We start from the raw sequence: 18,980 nt of genomic DNA on the forward strand, positions 1-18,980 counted from the left end.
TGCTAGGTAACGGAAGCTAACTAAAGCTGGCTAGCTTCCGTTTCGGAAAAATAACTCACTCTGGTGGGAGCGTCGGAAATATTTAGAACTCACGCATCTAACGGTTAACCAACTTCCATCCATCCATCATCTGCCGCTTTTCCGGGGGTTGGGTCGCGGGGGCAGCAACCTAAGCAGGGTAGCCCAGACTTCCCTCTCCCCGGCCACTTCCACCAGCTCTTCCTGGGGGACCCCGAGGCGTTCCCAGGCCAGCCGAGAGACAAAGTCCCTCCAGCGTGTCCTGGGTCTTCCCCGGGGCCTCTTCCCAGTGGGACGTGCCCAGAACACCTCACCAGGGAGGCGTCCAGGAGGCATCCTTATCAGATGCCCGAGCCACCTCAACTGGCCCCTCTCGACGCGGAGGAGCAGCGGTTCTACTCTGAGCCCCTCCCGGATGACCGAGCTTCTCACCCTATCTCTAAGGGAGAGCCCGGACACCCTGCGGAGAAAACTCATTTTGGCCGCTCATGACCATAGGTGAGGGTAGGAACGTAGATCGACTGGTAAATAGAGAGCTTCGCCTTTCGACTCAGCTACTTCTTCACCACGACGGACCGATGCAGAGCCCGCATCACTGCGGACGCCACACCGATCCGCCTGTCGATCTCGTGCTCCATTCTTCCTTCACTCGTGAACAAGACCCCGAGATACTTGAACTCCTCCGCTTGGGTCAAGATCTCCTCCCCGACCCGGAGATTGCTCTCCACCCTTTCCGGTCGATAACCATGGCCTCAGATTTGGAGGTGCTGTTTCCCATCCCAGCTGCTTCGCATTCGGTTGCGAACCGCTCCAGTGAGAGCTGAAGGTCACGGCCCGATGAAGCCATCAGGACCACATCATCTGCAAAAAGCAGCGACCCGATCCTGAGGTCACCATACCGGAACCCCTCAACGCCCTGGCTGCGCCTAGAAATTCTGTCCATATAAGTTATGAACAGAATCGGTGACAAAGGGCAGCCCTGGCGGAGTCCAACCCTCACCGGGAACAAGTTCGACTTACTGGCGGCAATGCGGACCAAACTCTGGCACCGGTCGTACAGGGACCGGACAGCCCTGATCAGGGAATCCGGTACCCCGTACTCCCGGAGCACCCCCCACATGAGCCCCCGAGGGACACGGTCGAACGCCTTTTCCAAATCCACAAAACATGTGTAGACTGGTTGGGCGAACTCCCATGCACCCTTCACGACCCTGCCGAGGGTGTAGAGCTGGTCCACAGTTCCACGGCCAGGACGAAAACCACATTGCTCCTCCTGAATCCGAGGTTCGACAATCCGACAGACCCTCCTCTCCAAAACCCCTGAATAGACTTTCCCAGGGAGGCTGAGGAGTGTGATTCCCCTAAAGTTGGAGCACACTCTCCGGTCCCCCTTTTTAAAGAGTGGAACCGCCACCCCGGTCTGCCAGTCGAGAGGCACTGTCCCCGATGTCCACGCGATGTTGCAGAGTCATGTCAACCAAGACAGCCCTACAACATCCAGAGCCTTAAGGAACTCCGGGCGGACCTCATCCACCCCAGGGGCCCTGCCACCACGGAGCTTTTCACCCACCTCGGCGACCTCAGACCCAGAGATATAAGGGCCCCCCCCGATGTCCCCAGACTCTGCCTCCACGTCGGAAAGCGTGTTGGTGGAATTAAGGAGGTCTTCAAAGTATTCCTTCCACCGATCCAGGACGTCCCCCATCGAGGTCAGCAGTGCACCATCCCCACCATATACAGCGTTAACCAACTTGGCAAAAGTCAAATTCAAGGAACCTATGTAATTCAGCCGCAGACACCTTTCAAGCAAGCTAGAAGAGCTGGAAGAGTCCACAGCTGTGGGCTGATTTGAGTGGGTTCTAATACTGATCGAATCAGTAATAATTACCATCTTGGTTTGATCTTTTCTCTCTTCTCGCTATGAAGCCCACTCTTCACTTGCATGTTGGTCCCTGTACCCTTGCAGTTTGGTTAACTAACAAAACAGTTTGATTGACACAATTGAAATGTATATGCATGTCTAAAATGTATTTGTTTCTTTTTTATCTTTACAACATCCTGTGTAGGTTCCATTTGTCTTTATATTTAAATACTATTATTTAATTTTTTTACTATTAAATCTTCTCCATGTGTTTTTCAGGATGTCCTAGGAGGGAAGAGGTCCAATCCCAAACCTGTATCTGTGCCTTATCTCAGTCCCCTGGTTCTACGTAAGGAGCTTGAAACCCTACTTGAGAATGAGGGAGACCAGGTATCTTACACATTCACAAACATTTAATCAAATGTTAGATTTGGTTCACAATGTAAGTATTTCATTTATAAAGGAAAACTAAAAATAATGATATACAGCCCAGATCTCCACATGAGTGCATATGTTACCCACAGCCTGCATTTTCAATCTTACATAGAAAGTAATTAGCAAAGTCATTGCACTATAAATATCTCTATTGCTTCTGCCCGATCATCTGATTCTGTGGATCTATTACCAAAGTGACTTTCAAATATTTCCAACGATCCCCACAGTGCAAGGTATTTTTCTGAAATGGTAGTTAGCTAACTTAGTTATCTGCCTGGCTAAATTACCTAGCATCATACTAGCAATGCTACAACCACGCTAATGTTACTTGCTAGCCTTCTAATTAGAAGTAGAAGGCTTTAGTAATACTAAAGCCTTCTACCATACTAAAGAGTTTGTCGAGGTTCATATCAGAAAATATTCAATTGGAATGTTCAAATCACACATTTGTGAAGGCAGACATCCCAACCTGCAGGGACTCATTTCAGGGAGGTGGCTTCTCCCCCCCCCGGATGCAATCCAGACGCATGATGTACCCCCTCAACCAGCACGTACCCCCCCCCCCCCATTTTATTAATCAAGTTGGCGGCCTATCTACGATTATAAGGACAGTTAATAGACAGTGAACATTATGTAATAAGGGAAGCAAACTCTACTCAGACACTGGGGCAGTTTGCAACTGAGTGTGAAGTGGCTGGGATGAGGGTCAGCACCACCAAGTCTGAGGCCATGGTTCTCTGCATGAAAATGGTGGACTGCTCCCTCCGGGTTGGGAGTGGGTTGCTGCCCCAAGAAAATAAGTTAAGCTGAGCTGGAAAGCAGGGCTTTTGATTTACTAGTCGATCTACGTTCAAACCCTTGCCTATGGTCATGAGCTTTGGGTAGTGGTCAAAAGAACAAGATCGCAGATACAAGTGGCCGAAATGAATTTCCTCCATTGGCTCAGCCTTAGAGAGGGTGAGGATTTCAGACATCCGGAGGAAGTTTGGAGTAGAGCCGCTGCTACTTCACATCTGACTTGGATGCTTCCTGGCTGCCTTCCTTTGGAGGTATTCTGGGCATGTCCAACTGGGTGGTGACCCCAGGGAAGACCTATAACTCGCTAGAGGCATAATATATCTCATCTGGCCTGGGGAGGAGCTGGAAAGCGTTGCTGGGGAGAGGGACGCCTGGAACATCCTGCTTAGCCTGCTGCCACCATGACCTGATCGAATAAGCGGATGGTAATGGATGGATATCTAAACGCAGAGGTGTCAACCTTACTTAAGTAGAAATTTGGGGTATCTATACTTCACTGAAGTAATTTTTTTTCTGCCGATTTTCGACTTCTACTCCTTACACTTTCATGCAATTATCTGTACTTTCTACTCTTTACGTTTAAAAAAATAGCCTTGTTACTCCAATTTCAATTCGTCTTGTTTTGATTCCGGCTTGTCATCGTTACAAAAAAAACTATACAGATAAATCGCGCCATTCGGATAGAGGGAATTTGATTGTGGTTGGATGAGAAGTATAAACATATACCATTCCGACACCCTATTGGTTTGTACGCGATCCATCACACATGCACATGACACAAATCACATCACACTCCAGCAAGGAAATAGAAGACGTATGTAGCCTACGAAGATTTCTGAGGCAGAGACTCAAGAGAACTCAAGCTAAATGTCCCAACCAAGCACCAGCGAGGAGGTAAGTAGTCAGGAAGACCAGCCAACCCTTTTACTTCCCTGGCCGTACCTGGAAGAATTTTTCGAAATGGTTGGATGCAAAAACAACTCCTTTCGAATACGCTGCAAGCTCTGCGCACCCAAGTACCACAAGCTAATGGATTTCAAAAACTCGCCGTCTAATTTGAATAAAGGCTATTGCTAACATGCCTCTGAAGTTTGACTTTTTGCACCATTACAATCATGGTTCTAAATTAACACCCACCAACCCGCCAAATGCGGGTTAAAATTCATTTTGGCGGGTGTTAATAAAAACTCACTAGCCAGTTTGGCCGGTGTTACATGAGGCATTACTTGAATGACACACAAGTCTCTGTTCTCGGCATGGTTCTCATTCATTTGTCCCCCTTGCAGTACTTCCCAAGTTTCCCATGAACACTCTGCCGTAATGCTACGTGATAACGTTTTATACGCCCATTGGCTGCGCGCAGTTTGAAGTGAAACCAGTGCGAGAAACCGTGGAAACGAACGGAGCGTCCACCAGAAAACACAAGGAAGAAGTAAAACGAAGCATAGAGGATCATTGGAGGTAATAAGGGCTAGCTAGAGTAGTAAAGTAAAGTAAAAAGTTAACTTAAGGCTGCGATGTTTAGGACAAACTTGTGGGAGCGAGAAGAGGAACGAGGCAGGGGATGAGGATATTGATAGCACTAGAGAAACTAAGAAAAGAAAATGTAATGCCAAATGGCTGACGGGTCGGGAATGGCTTGTGTTTGACAATGAAAATGTTGTCATGTTTTGTAAGGATTGTCGCATGTAGTCTACGCGAAAGAAAAATTATGTTGCTTACTGACAGTCTTCTGTAATGTAAATACACTGTTCTTATTAAAGAGTATAGTAGGTCGGTTTAATTAATGCCTTAAAACAGCTTTGTGAAGTCGGACATTCCAGCTTCTCGTGGTTTACTGCGTTGACGTCAGTCATGGCCGATCAAGCGCTGTTTGCTTACTTTACTTTATTTATAATTAAACTTAGTCTTTCCGTTAGAGAAGAGGCGGACTAAAACCCTTTCTTCAACACATAAATATATATTCAATTAAACAGTTTGGTCCGGATTTGAGCGTTGGCGAAACTGAAGGTGTCAGAATAATTACAAAACACGCGTCAAAGTTGTCGTGTGTGAGTCTGGCCAATCATGAAATAGCTGTATCGTCATTAGAACCCATGCAGTTACTCTTGAGAAAATGCACTCGGCTACACAGCCGGCAGTTCTAGAATCGATCTCACGGTACTTTGATGGCTACGTCACAGTGACCTAGCCTCGGCGCCATAGATATATATCTATGCTCGGCGCCGTCTCAAGTCGGACAAAAAGTCTAACCAGAATTCACAGTTTCAAGTCAGCCGCCTGCAGCCGGCTGCAGCGCTGCATGAAGTCAGTCCATGTCGAAAGCACCTAATAAATCGTGTCCTTACGTAGTCACGTGTTGGTGATTTCACATACCCTTGCATCATACTTCTGTGCTTCATTTTACTTCATTTTATGTGTTTTTCATGCAAATAATGTTAATAAAATGATCAAATGCATTCAGTGAAACTCATAATTGTTCTTATTTTCAACTGAAAGAATTTGGCTAGTGGAAATTCTGATTGGCTGGTGATCAAAAAAGTTGATTTAGAACCCTGATTACAATACTTATGGGCAACTAGTCATTCAGATCATATCTTCCGCTCAATGAAACACATATTAATGCTAAGTAGTACACATATATATAGTTCTTTTTTTTCCGATTTCAGTCCTTCAGGGCATAGTGTGTTACCAATAGTTTTCTTGGCCATGGTCCCAGCTACCTTGAGGTCATTGACAAGATCCTCCCGTGTAGTTCTGGGCTGATTCCTCACTGTTCCCCTGATCAGTGCAACTCCACGAGGTGAAATCTTGCATGGAGCCCCAGACTGAGGGAGACTGACAGTTATTTTGTGTTTTCATTGGTCGTGTTTATTATTGTATTGCGACGCCCACAGATGTCGGAATGATTTCATATTACCGTCAAACCTTTACATATATTGGTTGCTATCAAGACGTGAAGTTACTTTTGGCAAATATGACAAAAAGTGCTTCTCAACAACATTGCCTACCCTTCAGCCTTTAACCCTTGTGCTGCCTTCGGGTCACATGACCCAAGTCTCATAAGAACCATCGTTGTGTTTACCCAATTTTACCCAATACAAAAACAAATAAAAATAATTTTCTTTTAACCTTTGCAATGTGGGGGGTCTGAGAAAGCCCAACGGTTAAAAAAAATGCTTCACTTTGTCTTTGTATGCGGTAAATTTGTCGCAATACGACGGTGGGTCACAATTACTGATGGGTCAGAATGACCCGAAGATAACACAAGGGTTAAAAAGAAAATCAATTTATAAAAAAATGTACATGCGTTTTTCTGGATTTGGTTATTCTGTCTCTCATTGTTGAAATAAACCTACCATTAAAATTATAGACTGATCATTTCTTTGTCAGAAGGCAAATGTACAAAATCAGCAGGGGATCAAATACATTTTTAAGACATGTATTTCATATATCTCAAGGCAATTGGAGTAGTTGCAGATTTTAAGTTATTTTTAAAGTTTTTCACAAAGTGTCACTGTAGAGAAAAATCATCATGCAGACATTATTGGATCTTATTACGTTTTTGTTCCCCATGAGCAAAAAGGGCTGCACACCGACTTACAGATATTTTGGCCAATTGGGTTTGAAATTTGAAGGATTTAAAGTCTTTGTGTCTATTCCAATATGTAATGATGGTATTCAATGACACAAGTCTGTGTTCTAGAAAGAGTGGTCTGGAGTCGCAGAGGTCCGATAATATCAGCTTTAATGCAGCAGTTGGAAATCAACAAGTACAGAGCTCTGGGGTTGTCTACGTTTTCCTACCCGCAACAGAGTTTGAGTTGGTTCACAAATTCCAACTGGCTATTTTTCCCTCCCCAGCATATATTATACAGTGCAACTAGAGAGGGTACAATTTCTGGGGAAATTGTAGGGTGTGCTTGCTTGCGTCGGTTGCATAGGGGTCCGTTTTTGAATGACATTTTTACAACTGATTTCTGTATATTTTATATGAAAATGCATACTTATTATTTATAAAGATTAAATAGATTTAAAAGCACTTTTTTTTGCTGCTCATTTACAACTGAAAATACGAGTGAAGTGTAGAATGAAATAGATGTCTTCTCATTTCCCCTGCAAGAGGCAGCCTCATCGTTGAATCAAAACGAATAAATTCGGTGTAAAAATGGACCTAATCTCTATGACTTAAACGTCATTTTAAGTTTTTCCCTTCTCGTGATATTTTCAGGCATGTAGCCTACTCATTGCATTCATTCATTAATAAAGAACCCCCTTTGAAGATTATTCTACGACGTTACCCGGCAGTAGAAGATGGAATCACGATTCAAACAGTCCCATCTGCTAACTGAAAATATGCCCCCCAAAACGTAAATAAGCTTGACATTTATTTAGTGGAAAATCGCTCATTCATAAAAAGCTCACTGGTAGCGATCATTGTCAGTAACAACGCAAAATGCGATATAGCCCTGTGTGGAGAAGCTGCCCCGGTAAATTGTACTACTACGGTACAGTACTAGTAGACTACTGCTGTGTTTATCTTGGTAGCGATTTCGTTGGTTGAATTGGATTTAACGTTCCGTTGTACGGTTTAGGCTAAAATTAATTATTTTCATGAACAGATTGACAACGTTTAGGCTGTGGCAATGAAGTTCAGGTTAGTAGTTAGATAGACTTTTGATTTAAGTAAGGGGAGTGCCGAACATGTTCTGTCGCCGTTTGACTTCCTACAGCTGTGTAATGTTTTTGTTGTCGTGTGTCTCGCGTAGGCTACAGCGTTTCAGTGAGCAACACTGGTTTGAAACCACAGGTAATGGTAATTTCACCCACAAATCGTTTACTTGTAATGTAATGTCATAATAAATCCTACAACGAAAATGTATTTGTGAGGAATGTTTATTTTAAAGATTGAAAACAGATGCATCATAGACCACTGTAGTATGTGTTGCCCGGGCAACAGAGGCTAATGTTATGATGCTAATGCTTCAGTGAAATAGTAGACTACCGTTTCCAAAAGTAGATGTGGGCCTACTTCCTTAATAATATCAGCTAATATTGTACATTACATTTCATAATTGTGTTTCACATCACAAAGTAAAATGAGTAAATAGTTATCACCCTGGCCTCTTTGCTTGTGGCGTTCCTGCAGCTGCCTTGCAGTAAAGCTATAGTTAGCCTAGCTATCCCCCAAGTTAACAGATGTGAAACGAATGTTCTGCTACAGGTAGTCACGCGTGTTTTCGTGACGTTAGTGATGTAGTGACGTTAGTAACGTCAGTGACTGTGGCTAGCAAATTAGCCACCGTTAGCTTCACTTTTCACCACAAAAACGCAATTTCTACTTAAACCATGCAACAGAACGTAAATAAAAATACAACCAACGCAATCGCTACCAAGACGAACCTTTTGACACCGCCGTTGTGTATGTTGTCCAAATATTGACTGATCCTTAGGGGGGCGAAAATAAAGAATAATAAATAAATATATATGTGTGAGAACAAAGGTTGTGCTCTCGCCGAAGGCTTGAGCACACCCAATGAAAATAATAAATATATATGAGAGAGAACAAAGGTTGTGCCCTTGCCGAAGGCATAGCACACCCAATAATATTACTTTGTACAGAAAGTAATAATGCAACTTAATCACACTACTCTAACTGAACAATAATAAGTTATAACTAATATATTACTTTTTTGAGTAACTTCCGCCAACACTGTTGACAACACAAGTACTTTATTTCGAGGTGATCATAGTGTAAATGCAAGAGTGCCTAACACAAATGTACGTTAAGTTACATTGTAAGCTTGCACTAAGTTAGCTGGGTAGCTACAGTCTATGAAACCCACCTAGCGTTATCATTTGTTTTCATTCTATATTTGTTGACAACACGGTACTAAACACTGCATCAAGAATAGTGCTTTTCACTGCCTTGGTGCAGAATTACAGCCACTACGAGCAGTCCCACAATGAGCTTTCCTCAGGACGTGCCATTTCTGTGTCTGTAGCTTTAAATGCTAATGAGGAGGAGAGAGGCGGATATCGCGACGCCATAACACCAACAGCAGAACGGTTATCCAAATAACAAAAGGGTACAACACTCGCGTTACAGTGTGTGTATTCACACACATACTTGATGCTTTCTACCTTTACATAGCAACAGTAACTGGGCTGTTAGCTGCAGAGCTAATGTTACAGCCACATTCTAAGGGTAACTAGGCTAGGTAACCATAGGCCAAGGCCATAGCCATGGAGTCAACATTGGGGGGGACGAATATTTTTTTTTATGATAATGGGCGCAGACATACAAAACTTTGGGAAGTTGTGTTGGCGCATTTCCAGAGAAAATAAAATTAAGACACTGGTTCTTCAGAGGCTCGGATGAAGGAACAAAAAAATTACTTTGGTTTTCATTTGTACATCCAAACACTGAGCAACTGTTATGCTTCGTTCGTTTGCAAGCCATGATGTCTCTCGAGGAAAAAACGATATTGCACTCGCACGGCCGTAGCTCAGTTTCTCATGGGCGTGCCATATTCTCTGGGCGGGCAAAGCAGAGAAAGGGGAGGTAACCTTCCCTCTTATGACGACATAAGAGGAACATTTACAAAACCGAGCGTTTGAGCTTTCATTTTCACAAAGGCGGAGAAGAATACCCAGGGCTTGGTTTACACCTATCAACATTTCTAGCCACTGGGGGACCAAAGGCAGGCTAGGGGAACTCATATTAATGTTAAATAACCTCCTAGAGTGAAATTTTCATTTCATGGGACCTTTAACACAAACTACTCTTGTTAGTCTTAGTCTTTACCTGAACTGTTATTTTGGTGAAATTATAATAATTTATGTATTCTTTGTGTTTGTATATCAGGTTATCTACACTCAAAAATTCCTGAGTCAGCATCCTATAATTTTCTGGAATCTGGTGTGGTATTTCCATCGTTTGGATCTGCCCAGTAACCTGGCAGGCCTCATTCTCACCTCTGAACACTGCAACAATGGAGTACAGGTTGGTTCTTTCTCTTGCTCTCATTATGTTCTTTATATCTTCAATACAGATGCTTTCAATTTAATCTGGAGACAATATGCTTCATGTTATGCTATGGTATGTTTTTTTAAGTTTAAAGTTTAATCTAAGCAGCCATAAATAAAAAGGTTTTTAATCTATCTTTGAAGGTTGAAATGGTGTCAGTCTCCTTTGAAAGAGGGAGTTTCAAAGTTCCCTGCCCCAAGCAGTTTTTTTGTTGATTATGGGAACTACCAGATAACCAGCATCTTGGGATCATAGTTTCCTTATTGGGTGATAGGTTGCAAGGATACCAGAGAGGTAAGGCAGTGCTAATCCGTATATTGATTTGTAGGTTAGGAGTAGGACTTTGAAGTCAGCTCTGGTTTGGGAGCCATAGTAGAGAGGCGAGAGTAAATGTTATATGGTTGGCATTTTGCAACCGTTGCAAATTTTTGATATAGGTACTTCGGGAGGCCAGAGAATAATATGTTGCAGTAGTCCAATTGGGATGTAACAGAAGCATGTATACATTTTTCAGCATCATCCTTTGGGGGACATTTTTTATTTTAGAGTTGTTGTGTACATGGAAAAATGCTGCTTTGGTAATGTTCTTAATATGGTATTCAAATGAGAGGTATGGGTCCATTGTGATTTTTGACAAGCTGGCTTTGGGAGAGTTTGATGCCGTCGAGGTCCAGGGTGAGATTGGACAGATTCTTCCTGTGTTATTTCGGTCCAAAAATTATGTTTTATCCGAGCTGAGAAGTACGAAATTGGCCGTTGTTCTTATCCATGTTCTTAGACATGTTCTAACAAGAGGCTGGTGGTAGTTCTCCAGGCTCTAGGGACATGTATATAGATGGGTGTCATCTGCATAGCACTGAAGATTTTCTCCAGAACTTCAAATTAAGTTTCCTAGAGACAGCATTTAGAGAGAATATAGCAGAGGGCCTAGGACAGAACCCTGCGGTACTCCACATTTTACAATAGAGCTCCTTCATGAACGGCCGTCATAGTGGACAAATTGTGATCTGTTGGATGGATACAATCTATTCGTATTTTGTGTGTGTGTGATTTTTGTATGTGCATGTTTATGTATTTGTCCATGCTTCTTTGTAGCTCCCTCAGACATCTCTGTCTCAGGACAGTAAACAGGTATTTGTGCAGCTGTTGTGGGACAATATCAACCTCCACCAGGAACCTGGAGAACCACTCTACCAGCTCTGGAGAGCACTGTGTGAGTACACACAAACAAGTAATAAATCAGGATTCACAGATATGGGAAACCAGTAGAAGTTAAAGAAGAACCTTGGGAAGGCAATACAAGAATATATATTTCCAGACTTAAATGTTAGATTTTTTTATGGGAATTAAGTAAATTACTTCACCCTACTTGCCTCGGGGGAATGTCCCTGTACTTACTGTAAGTCGCTCTGGATAAGAGCGTCTGCTAAATGACTAAATGTAAATACTAATCCTAATACATATTTTGTTACATTCTTACATAAAATATTACATTTTGGTAAGATAAAAATCTAATAATTTCAATCTCTAAAAACATAAATTGATGAGAAAACCGTTGTCGTTTCAATGAAGTTTACAATTTCCAGCTGTTTTTTTATAGGGGAGAAGAAGGGGACATTGGCCCCAACAGACCACCAGGAGACAAGGACCCTGCTAAATAGTATTGTCAGAAGCATTCAGACCAACGATGTCTTTGGCCCCATTAACTTGCTAATTCGAGAGGTGAAACGCCATCCGGAAGTTAAACGCCAGAGGTGAGTTGGTTCAGACAATCCCCTGACAAATGTTATTGTTTTCACTTTCATTGTCGAGTCCCGTACTTTATTATATATATATATATAATATATATATATATATATATATATATCAAGGCCGTAGCCATCAACATTGGGGGGAATTACATTTCTTATGTTAATTTCGGACAGCGTGCGTGGTTGCCTGTCGTAGCGTAGCACATTTATATTTTTATATCAATATATTGGGGGAGACATTTTGACCAGATTTGAATATTGGGGGGGATGTGTCCCCCCCCAATATACATTATGATTACGGCCTTGAATATATATATATATTGTTACCACCTCATTGTTTTCAGATATAATAATTAATAAATGATAAAAAGCTTCTTTTTTGGGGGGGGGGGGGTATTCTCTGTGCCTCTCAGAAGCATCTACAGAGAAATACTGTTTCTTGCACTGGTGGCATTGGGACGGGAGAACATTGATGTGGGTAAGTTAATTGGACGGTGTAACAGTTATACCTAACAGTAACTGTACAGCTAACTGTATGACTGTTGGATGTTTGATCATCAAGCACATAGATCATTGGCCATGTGCTCCACAAGTAATGCCAATTTGAAGTAGTTTGAGATTAATTAGCTGTAAATTAGCTTAATTACGGAAAAACAGACCAGCAAAATTTTAAAAAGGAAGGATCATTGTCCTACTTTATTAAGAGGTCCTTTTTAGACCAGTGTATATTATTCAAATAGTGCATCATCCTCTTGACATGGCCCTAAAGGATATTGTCACGTGATAAATGGTGCTGGCAAAATTGACATTTATTGGCATAATTTATTCAGAAGTTGGTGGGGAATTCCACTCATTCATTAAATGAGTGGAATAACGTATTTGGGGAAGGTGCATCATTCCCCTGCCAAATCACAATTGTATTTAATAACTCATTGTTTGTGTGTGTGCATTACCTAAGCCAGACCCAAGGTTGTCTATCACAAGCACAAAATAAAAAGCATATGTAGAAACTTGTCCTTGCTCATCCAGAGTAAAATACATCAATTTAATGACAACTCTATCTCAATAATTATCTTAATAATTTGGTGACAGGTGACCATTTTTGGCTTTACACATCTTATGGTTGTAAATTAATATGTATTATGTACAACCATAATTTTCACATAATGCATGCCAAATTGCATCTCTGGGACATTTTAATCTTAAATCAACTCTGAAATGTAGATGGACGATTATGATGTACAGAATAATTGTACTTTTAAAGATGTCCTTGATACTACATTTAACAAATTACAGTTTTTCACGATTTCTAAAACAAATTTCTTGAAACAGTCAACCATTTTCTCAAAACTGTAAACACAAAACCAAATATTCAAACTCAATTTCCAAAACCTCTGACTTCTGGCAAAATCAAACAAACGCTCCTAAACCATGTAACCTCTGCTCAAAATCAAACTATGCTTTTAGATCATAAACACAACCAATCATTACCAAACACTATGGTAATGATTGGTTACCATGATTGGAAACCCTAACCCATTAGACACAACACCAAAAAATTGAGAACACAGGATCCAGGCCATGTACATTTACAATTAGTCATTTAGCAAGTCATTTAGACGCTCTTATCCAGAGCGACTTACAGTAAGTACAGGGACATTCCCCCGAGGCAAGTAGGGTGAAGTCCCTTGGCCACACACCACGTCATTTTGCGCTGCCGGGGAATCGAACCAGCAACCTTCTGATTACTAGCCCGATTCCCTAACCGCTCAGCCACCTGACTCCCCCCATATAGTTACATGTAAAGAAGAATTTGTTTGTTTACACAGTAAATTTATTTACTGTAGCAATAAAGAAAATAGATTTTGGATTTTTAAACTCTGGATTTTGGTGTTTCAACACCCATTGACACTTTCCTGATGTATGACTGTGTTTAGCCTGTGTTCTGCACCTCTCTTTCACCAACCGTTTCTGGAGGAGGGGATCCCTCCCTGAATTGCTTATCCCAAGGTTTCTGAATTTTTTTTCTCCTCAAGTGAGTTTTTCTGGGAGTTTTTCCTTGTCTTCCTCGAAGCTTGAGGTTGGTTGAGGAGCAGTTCAATGGGCGGATGTGAATCCCTCTGTGACATTGCTTGTAAAAAGGGCTATACAAATACTGTAAATTTGATTTAATTTGAACATACTATAGTAACCATCACAACTTAGTACTGTCAACAAAGAACAAAGAAAAAACCCTCTGGTGTGCTGGATCCAGCCTTGAAAACACTCCACATCTCTGTTATCACAGGCCAATTCCATTCCCGCAGGAAATGTACCCTGGTATAAGGGTTTCAGTCATAGACCTTCCACCGCCATGCAGAGAAAAAATCTTCAATTGGGTTGAGAAAAGGGCTGTATGGTGGAAGGCAAACATTTACAGTAAAAAATGCTGGTTGATGTTGGACTATTCTCGTACACGGACACCATGGTGAAAGCTGACATAGTCCCAAACCAGCATTAGAAACAAGTGTGAACAATTTTGAGTCATTGTTTTTTACAGATGAGAACTGTGTTGTAGTTGTGTTTACTGTTTGCCGCGTCTGTTTACCATTTTGCAGCACAAGTGCATCACAGTGCAAAATGTGTTTAAAGTTTTGCCAAAAGTGTCTGATTTGACAAATTGGTTTTGTTCACTGAACACTGATTCAGAGAATGGGGTTTAGTGTTTTAGCAATTGTGAAAAACTGTAAATTGATGTCATGGATGTATGGCTGCACATTCTAAATACATTGTTTTGTTATAAAAAGCTTTACATATTGTCTTTCATGTGTCTTTACAGAGGCCTTCGACAGGGAGTACCGTCTAGCCTATGATGAACTTAGCCCAGATCAGCTCAAGTTCCTGCTTCGCATTGACCAGCCTCCTAGCAACAATGTACAGTTGTGCCTTAAGTTCTTTGGAGCTCCTGTCATCTGACACTTCTCAGCTCATGAATTTCACATGTGGTTCACAGTTAAAGTACATTGGGAGATCTACAAGAGGGAGAGTAAGGGAGGAGGGAAAATAGGTTGTTGTGATTGGTGGTAGGTCTTGGTGTAAGGGAGAACTTTTGTGCAGGTAACATATTATTTCCACACGTTTATATAGTCCAAATATGATACTAAAAAGGTACTTTTCAACCCTGTCTTTTTTTAAGGTTTTCATCCACCTGCATAGGTTTTCCAGTGTGTCAGTAACTCTGCTTATTTATCTTCCCCCTTAGGGAGCTTTTAAGTAGAATTAAATCTGCTGTTAGTCCTTTAAAGTGCAGATGTCCGTATGACTGGGCTTGTCCCAGCTTCTATCCATTCTCATTATTTGTTTCACTACTTTTTCTACAATGGGAACATTTCAACAGTTTGCGTGTAGTTTGATGTCAGAATTACTAAAATAATAACTTGTTGGTCTTATCAATGGATGTCGTGATTTTGTTGTAATGCATTTCTGTACAAGCAGTTTTTGTTGTGTCTTGTATTTGTTGGTTTATCACATAGATGGGAAAGATTTGAGGTCATGGACAATCAATCAGTCAGATCAACATTCCAAGATATAAGCACACGTCTTAAATACAAAATATCTGTGTATATAATCAGCTTTCCTTTCGTTTAGAAAGCCTAACAGAAGAAATATCTAAGTAATTATATCAAGGTTAGACTAAAAAATGTATCTGTAATTTAGAAGGTTACAGTGCCTACAAATCAATCACACAATTTTCACTTAACGGCACCAGGACTTGTACTATATACTTTTTGTAGTATAGTACATTGCCGTACATGGCTGTTATTGTACAATACATTTGATTTGAAATATATCACACAATATCATACATTTTAAACAACATTAACATTTTTACATTTACATGTAAAAAGTAATTACACAATTTAAACTTAATTTGGGGGTTATACATAGACTATATGATACTTTTTTTTTCCTTAACCTTTTTGTGATTGTTTATTTTTCATTTTTAGCTAATCTTTCATCTGCTAATAGGGATTCTAATATAAATCAAATACATCTGTCTTCGAAAGCAAATCAGGTCACATTGCATTTTAATTTCAAATATTTTAATCAGTGAACATATCTTCAGTAACACAATCTTATGTTGACATTAATTATTTTGACCACAACAACATAGAAATTTTGCAGATTGTATTTCCATTTAAACTATTCAAAGTTAATTGTTTCGTGTTTTCATGTATTGTGCACATTGTCTGCCTGTATTTACTTACTATTTTTTAATACAGGGGACAATAAGCCTCCATTACATTCCTTACAATTTCAAGTGACTTAGTCTCGAAACTGACAAGTGCGGCATCAAGCACGGTTGAAGGGTAAATAGATCTTGATTTTGGGCTTACTGTTCACTGAATATGTATTGCACTAATACGACTTGAAGGGTTATTCTACAAATTACTGTATGTTAATGCAATACATTTAGTACAAACCTACCAATTTAGAAGGTCTTGAATAACCTAAATGAATTAGAATCCAACACATATTGGCAGAAATGTTACAACAAAATATAATTTTATTTAATATTGATTGTTGATATGATTCCCCATGTATGAATGTAAGTACATTTGAATACTTTCCAGAGAAGTAAATGCGACATGTTAACGATATAATAACATGCCCATCTTTGCAAATGGTTTCAGTGATCATGTTATGTTCTGTAGAATAGATATTAATATCTACATAACTTCTGGAGTGACCGATTTGTAACATGGTGAATGATTAATACTAATTATAAATACAAATGTGTTTTGTTTAAATGTAATTAAATAAAAAATATACACCCCAAAAAATGATTCTTAAATAACACACCAAAATGTCTGTTTGAAGTTATAGCTATTCTGTAGGTTCAACATATATTCTGAAAGGTTAAAAAAATAATACCAGACCATTATTTTACTTTACTTTACTGTTAAAAAGGACACCAAAACATTATGTTTAATTGAAGAACAAGCCTATTCATAATCAATTTTTATTTAATACCACTTCACAAATGGCTTCCTGATTGTGTGCTGTTTTTTTAATGATATATTACCCTTTTATCTATTTGTCGTTGTGGTAGTCATTCAACTTTAAGACATCCTTGACTGAAACTAAGTTACTTCACCAATCATGAAGCGACTACATGGGACAAACTAAAAGTCGCTGAGAGGCTGAGGTTGGGTTGCTTTGTAGGCTGACGCGCTATTAAAAAGAAAAGATTTGCAGAGATCCAAGAATGCGTTGACGTGGCTTTTATTGCTGAAAAGTAGGCCTATTGAAGTATTTGAATGTTCAGAAAATCATAGTCAAAAGTAATTACAGCGATCTGGAAAAATGTTGTGATCAAAAAGTTTGCGGTCAGCAAAAAGTAAGGCGACCCATTCACCCCCTCTTCCTCCATACAGGTGTACAGGAGCTTTAAAGGGGCAATTGATTGCAAAACTGATTTTACCTTGTCATAGTTGAAAAATGACAGTTTGGTGTCTAAAATAGACATACAGTGAACCTCAAAGTCCATTGAAACCTCTTTCCTATCAACATTTCACTTCTCACTACTATTTTGAAACTGCACCTTGCAAAAGCTAGCTTTTGAAACAGTGCAACTTGTGACGTCACAAGTTGCAGCATCAACTTTGTCCCGCCCTCTGGTTTTCTGGTCCAGGAACATATACGGAGGTCGCGTAGATCTCCGACACTTTTTTAGCTAGCTGCGCGCTGCTTTGTACTTCCACAGGAATTATAAATAAGAAAGTTAATACGTTTTAAAGATATTGAAAATGGACAGCCGTAAATGCAGTGTTCCAGGCTGTACCGGGAATCCTGACACTTTTCACCATCTTCTTTAATAGGGCTATTCCCATCAATCACCCATGCCTGTCTAGTGTCTTGTTCTTTGGGAAGATGGTGACGCTTTATAAAGTATTAATTTGCTCGGACCATTTCACCGAGGACACTTTCGAAAACTGGGGACAATTTAAATCAGGATTTGCTATGAAGCTGTTGCTGAAAATAGGTGCTGTTCCGACCTTATGTTCATCACAACCGCAAGCAAAGAACTTATATTGACGTGCTTCTATACTCTGGCTGTAGTATGATGTTGTCGCTAACAGTTATTAGCAATGCTAATTCAAGATGCATGTTTGTCCAGATCTATTTTTCAGCAAGATAGCTAGAAGAGCTAACTGAAGCTGAGTTGATTCACGATTGTTAAGCTGTAGCTAGTGCTAACGTTACCCACCTAAGTCGATCCTGTTTGCTTCGACAACAGAAGTGGAAACAACTAATGTAATCATTTCAAATGGTATCTAGTCAATCTGTTGAAAACAGTGTTGTGTAGACACAATAGATTTATTTGTACGTTTTTATTTCAAGTCTCCACCTTCGTTGTTTCATTGAGTGCTGTGGCCGTGTTGCGTCTTTTCTCCGCAGCTTCGCTTGTTGTAAACCAACCAATCAGCGCGCAGCTCATCTATATATTCATGAGCATACCATAAAAGGAGAAAACCGAGCGCTTCTTCCCGGGAAAATTTCACTGGATGTATCAGGGGGCATAGAACAGCACCCGGGCCATTTTCAGCCCAACCAATGTTACATACCCTATTCGGAGACCTTAAGGAATAGTATGAAATACCCCAAAAACCCAGTCAATCACCCCTTTAACACTAATTCAGTGCCACCGCCCATACCCACGTGACTCCTTCACACCGCAACAGTAAACAATAATACAACTAAATAATTCCTGGCCTCCTGTAGTAGACAGATCTTAGTTATTGGCCGATTCAGACAACTGCTATTTGTCTTAATGCGCACCTGTCACAAACCTCTTTTGTCTGGAATTGTAGGACTCTTCCCATAACCCAGGAATTCCGAGGTGCTGTGTTGTCCACTATGAGCACTACTTTTCCAGGCATAAGATTGCGCTTCACTCCTAACCATTTTTGACGGTCCTGCAGTTGAGGTAAGTATTCTTTAACCCACCTTTACCTTTTTTCAATAGATATCAATTCCTTATACACTAACATTTACACTCAGTTGGGCCTCCAGGCAGTTTCCAGGGCGTTTGAACAGTTTCCAT

General features: G+C 40.6%; 1 protein-coding gene across 9 annotated transcripts in view; it reads left to right on the forward strand.

Moving 5' to 3' along the window:
* dennd4c (DENN/MADD domain containing 4C) overlaps window positions 1-16,706 on the forward strand; it is a 173,142-nt gene extending 156,436 nt beyond the window's left edge. For 4 of the 9 annotated variants that reach the window (XM_067261180.1, XM_067261184.1, XM_067261181.1 and 1 more), the window contains 6 exons: window positions 2,159-2,269; window positions 9,981-10,118; window positions 11,238-11,355; window positions 11,743-11,896; window positions 12,307-12,371; window positions 14,712-16,706. In XM_067261180.1, the coding sequence (XP_067117281.1) occupies window positions 2,159-2,269; window positions 9,981-10,118; window positions 11,238-11,355; window positions 11,743-11,896; window positions 12,307-12,371; window positions 14,712-14,848 (723 nt within the window). In that variant the 3' untranslated portion in view covers window positions 14,849-16,706. Of the gene's footprint in view, window positions 1-2,158; window positions 2,270-9,980; window positions 10,119-11,237; window positions 11,356-11,742; window positions 11,897-12,306; window positions 12,372-14,711 lie in introns of those variants that run through there. The other 5 variants (XM_067261185.1, XM_067261182.1, XM_067261186.1 and 2 more) reach the window with 5 other exon arrangements.
* Window positions 16,707-18,980: the final 2,274 nt, after the last annotated feature.

This window comes from Osmerus mordax, chromosome 23 (assembly GCF_038355195.1).
Source record: "Osmerus mordax isolate fOsmMor3 chromosome 23, fOsmMor3.pri, whole genome shotgun sequence".
Taxonomy (NCBI): Eukaryota; Metazoa; Chordata; class Actinopteri; order Osmeriformes; family Osmeridae; genus Osmerus; species Osmerus mordax.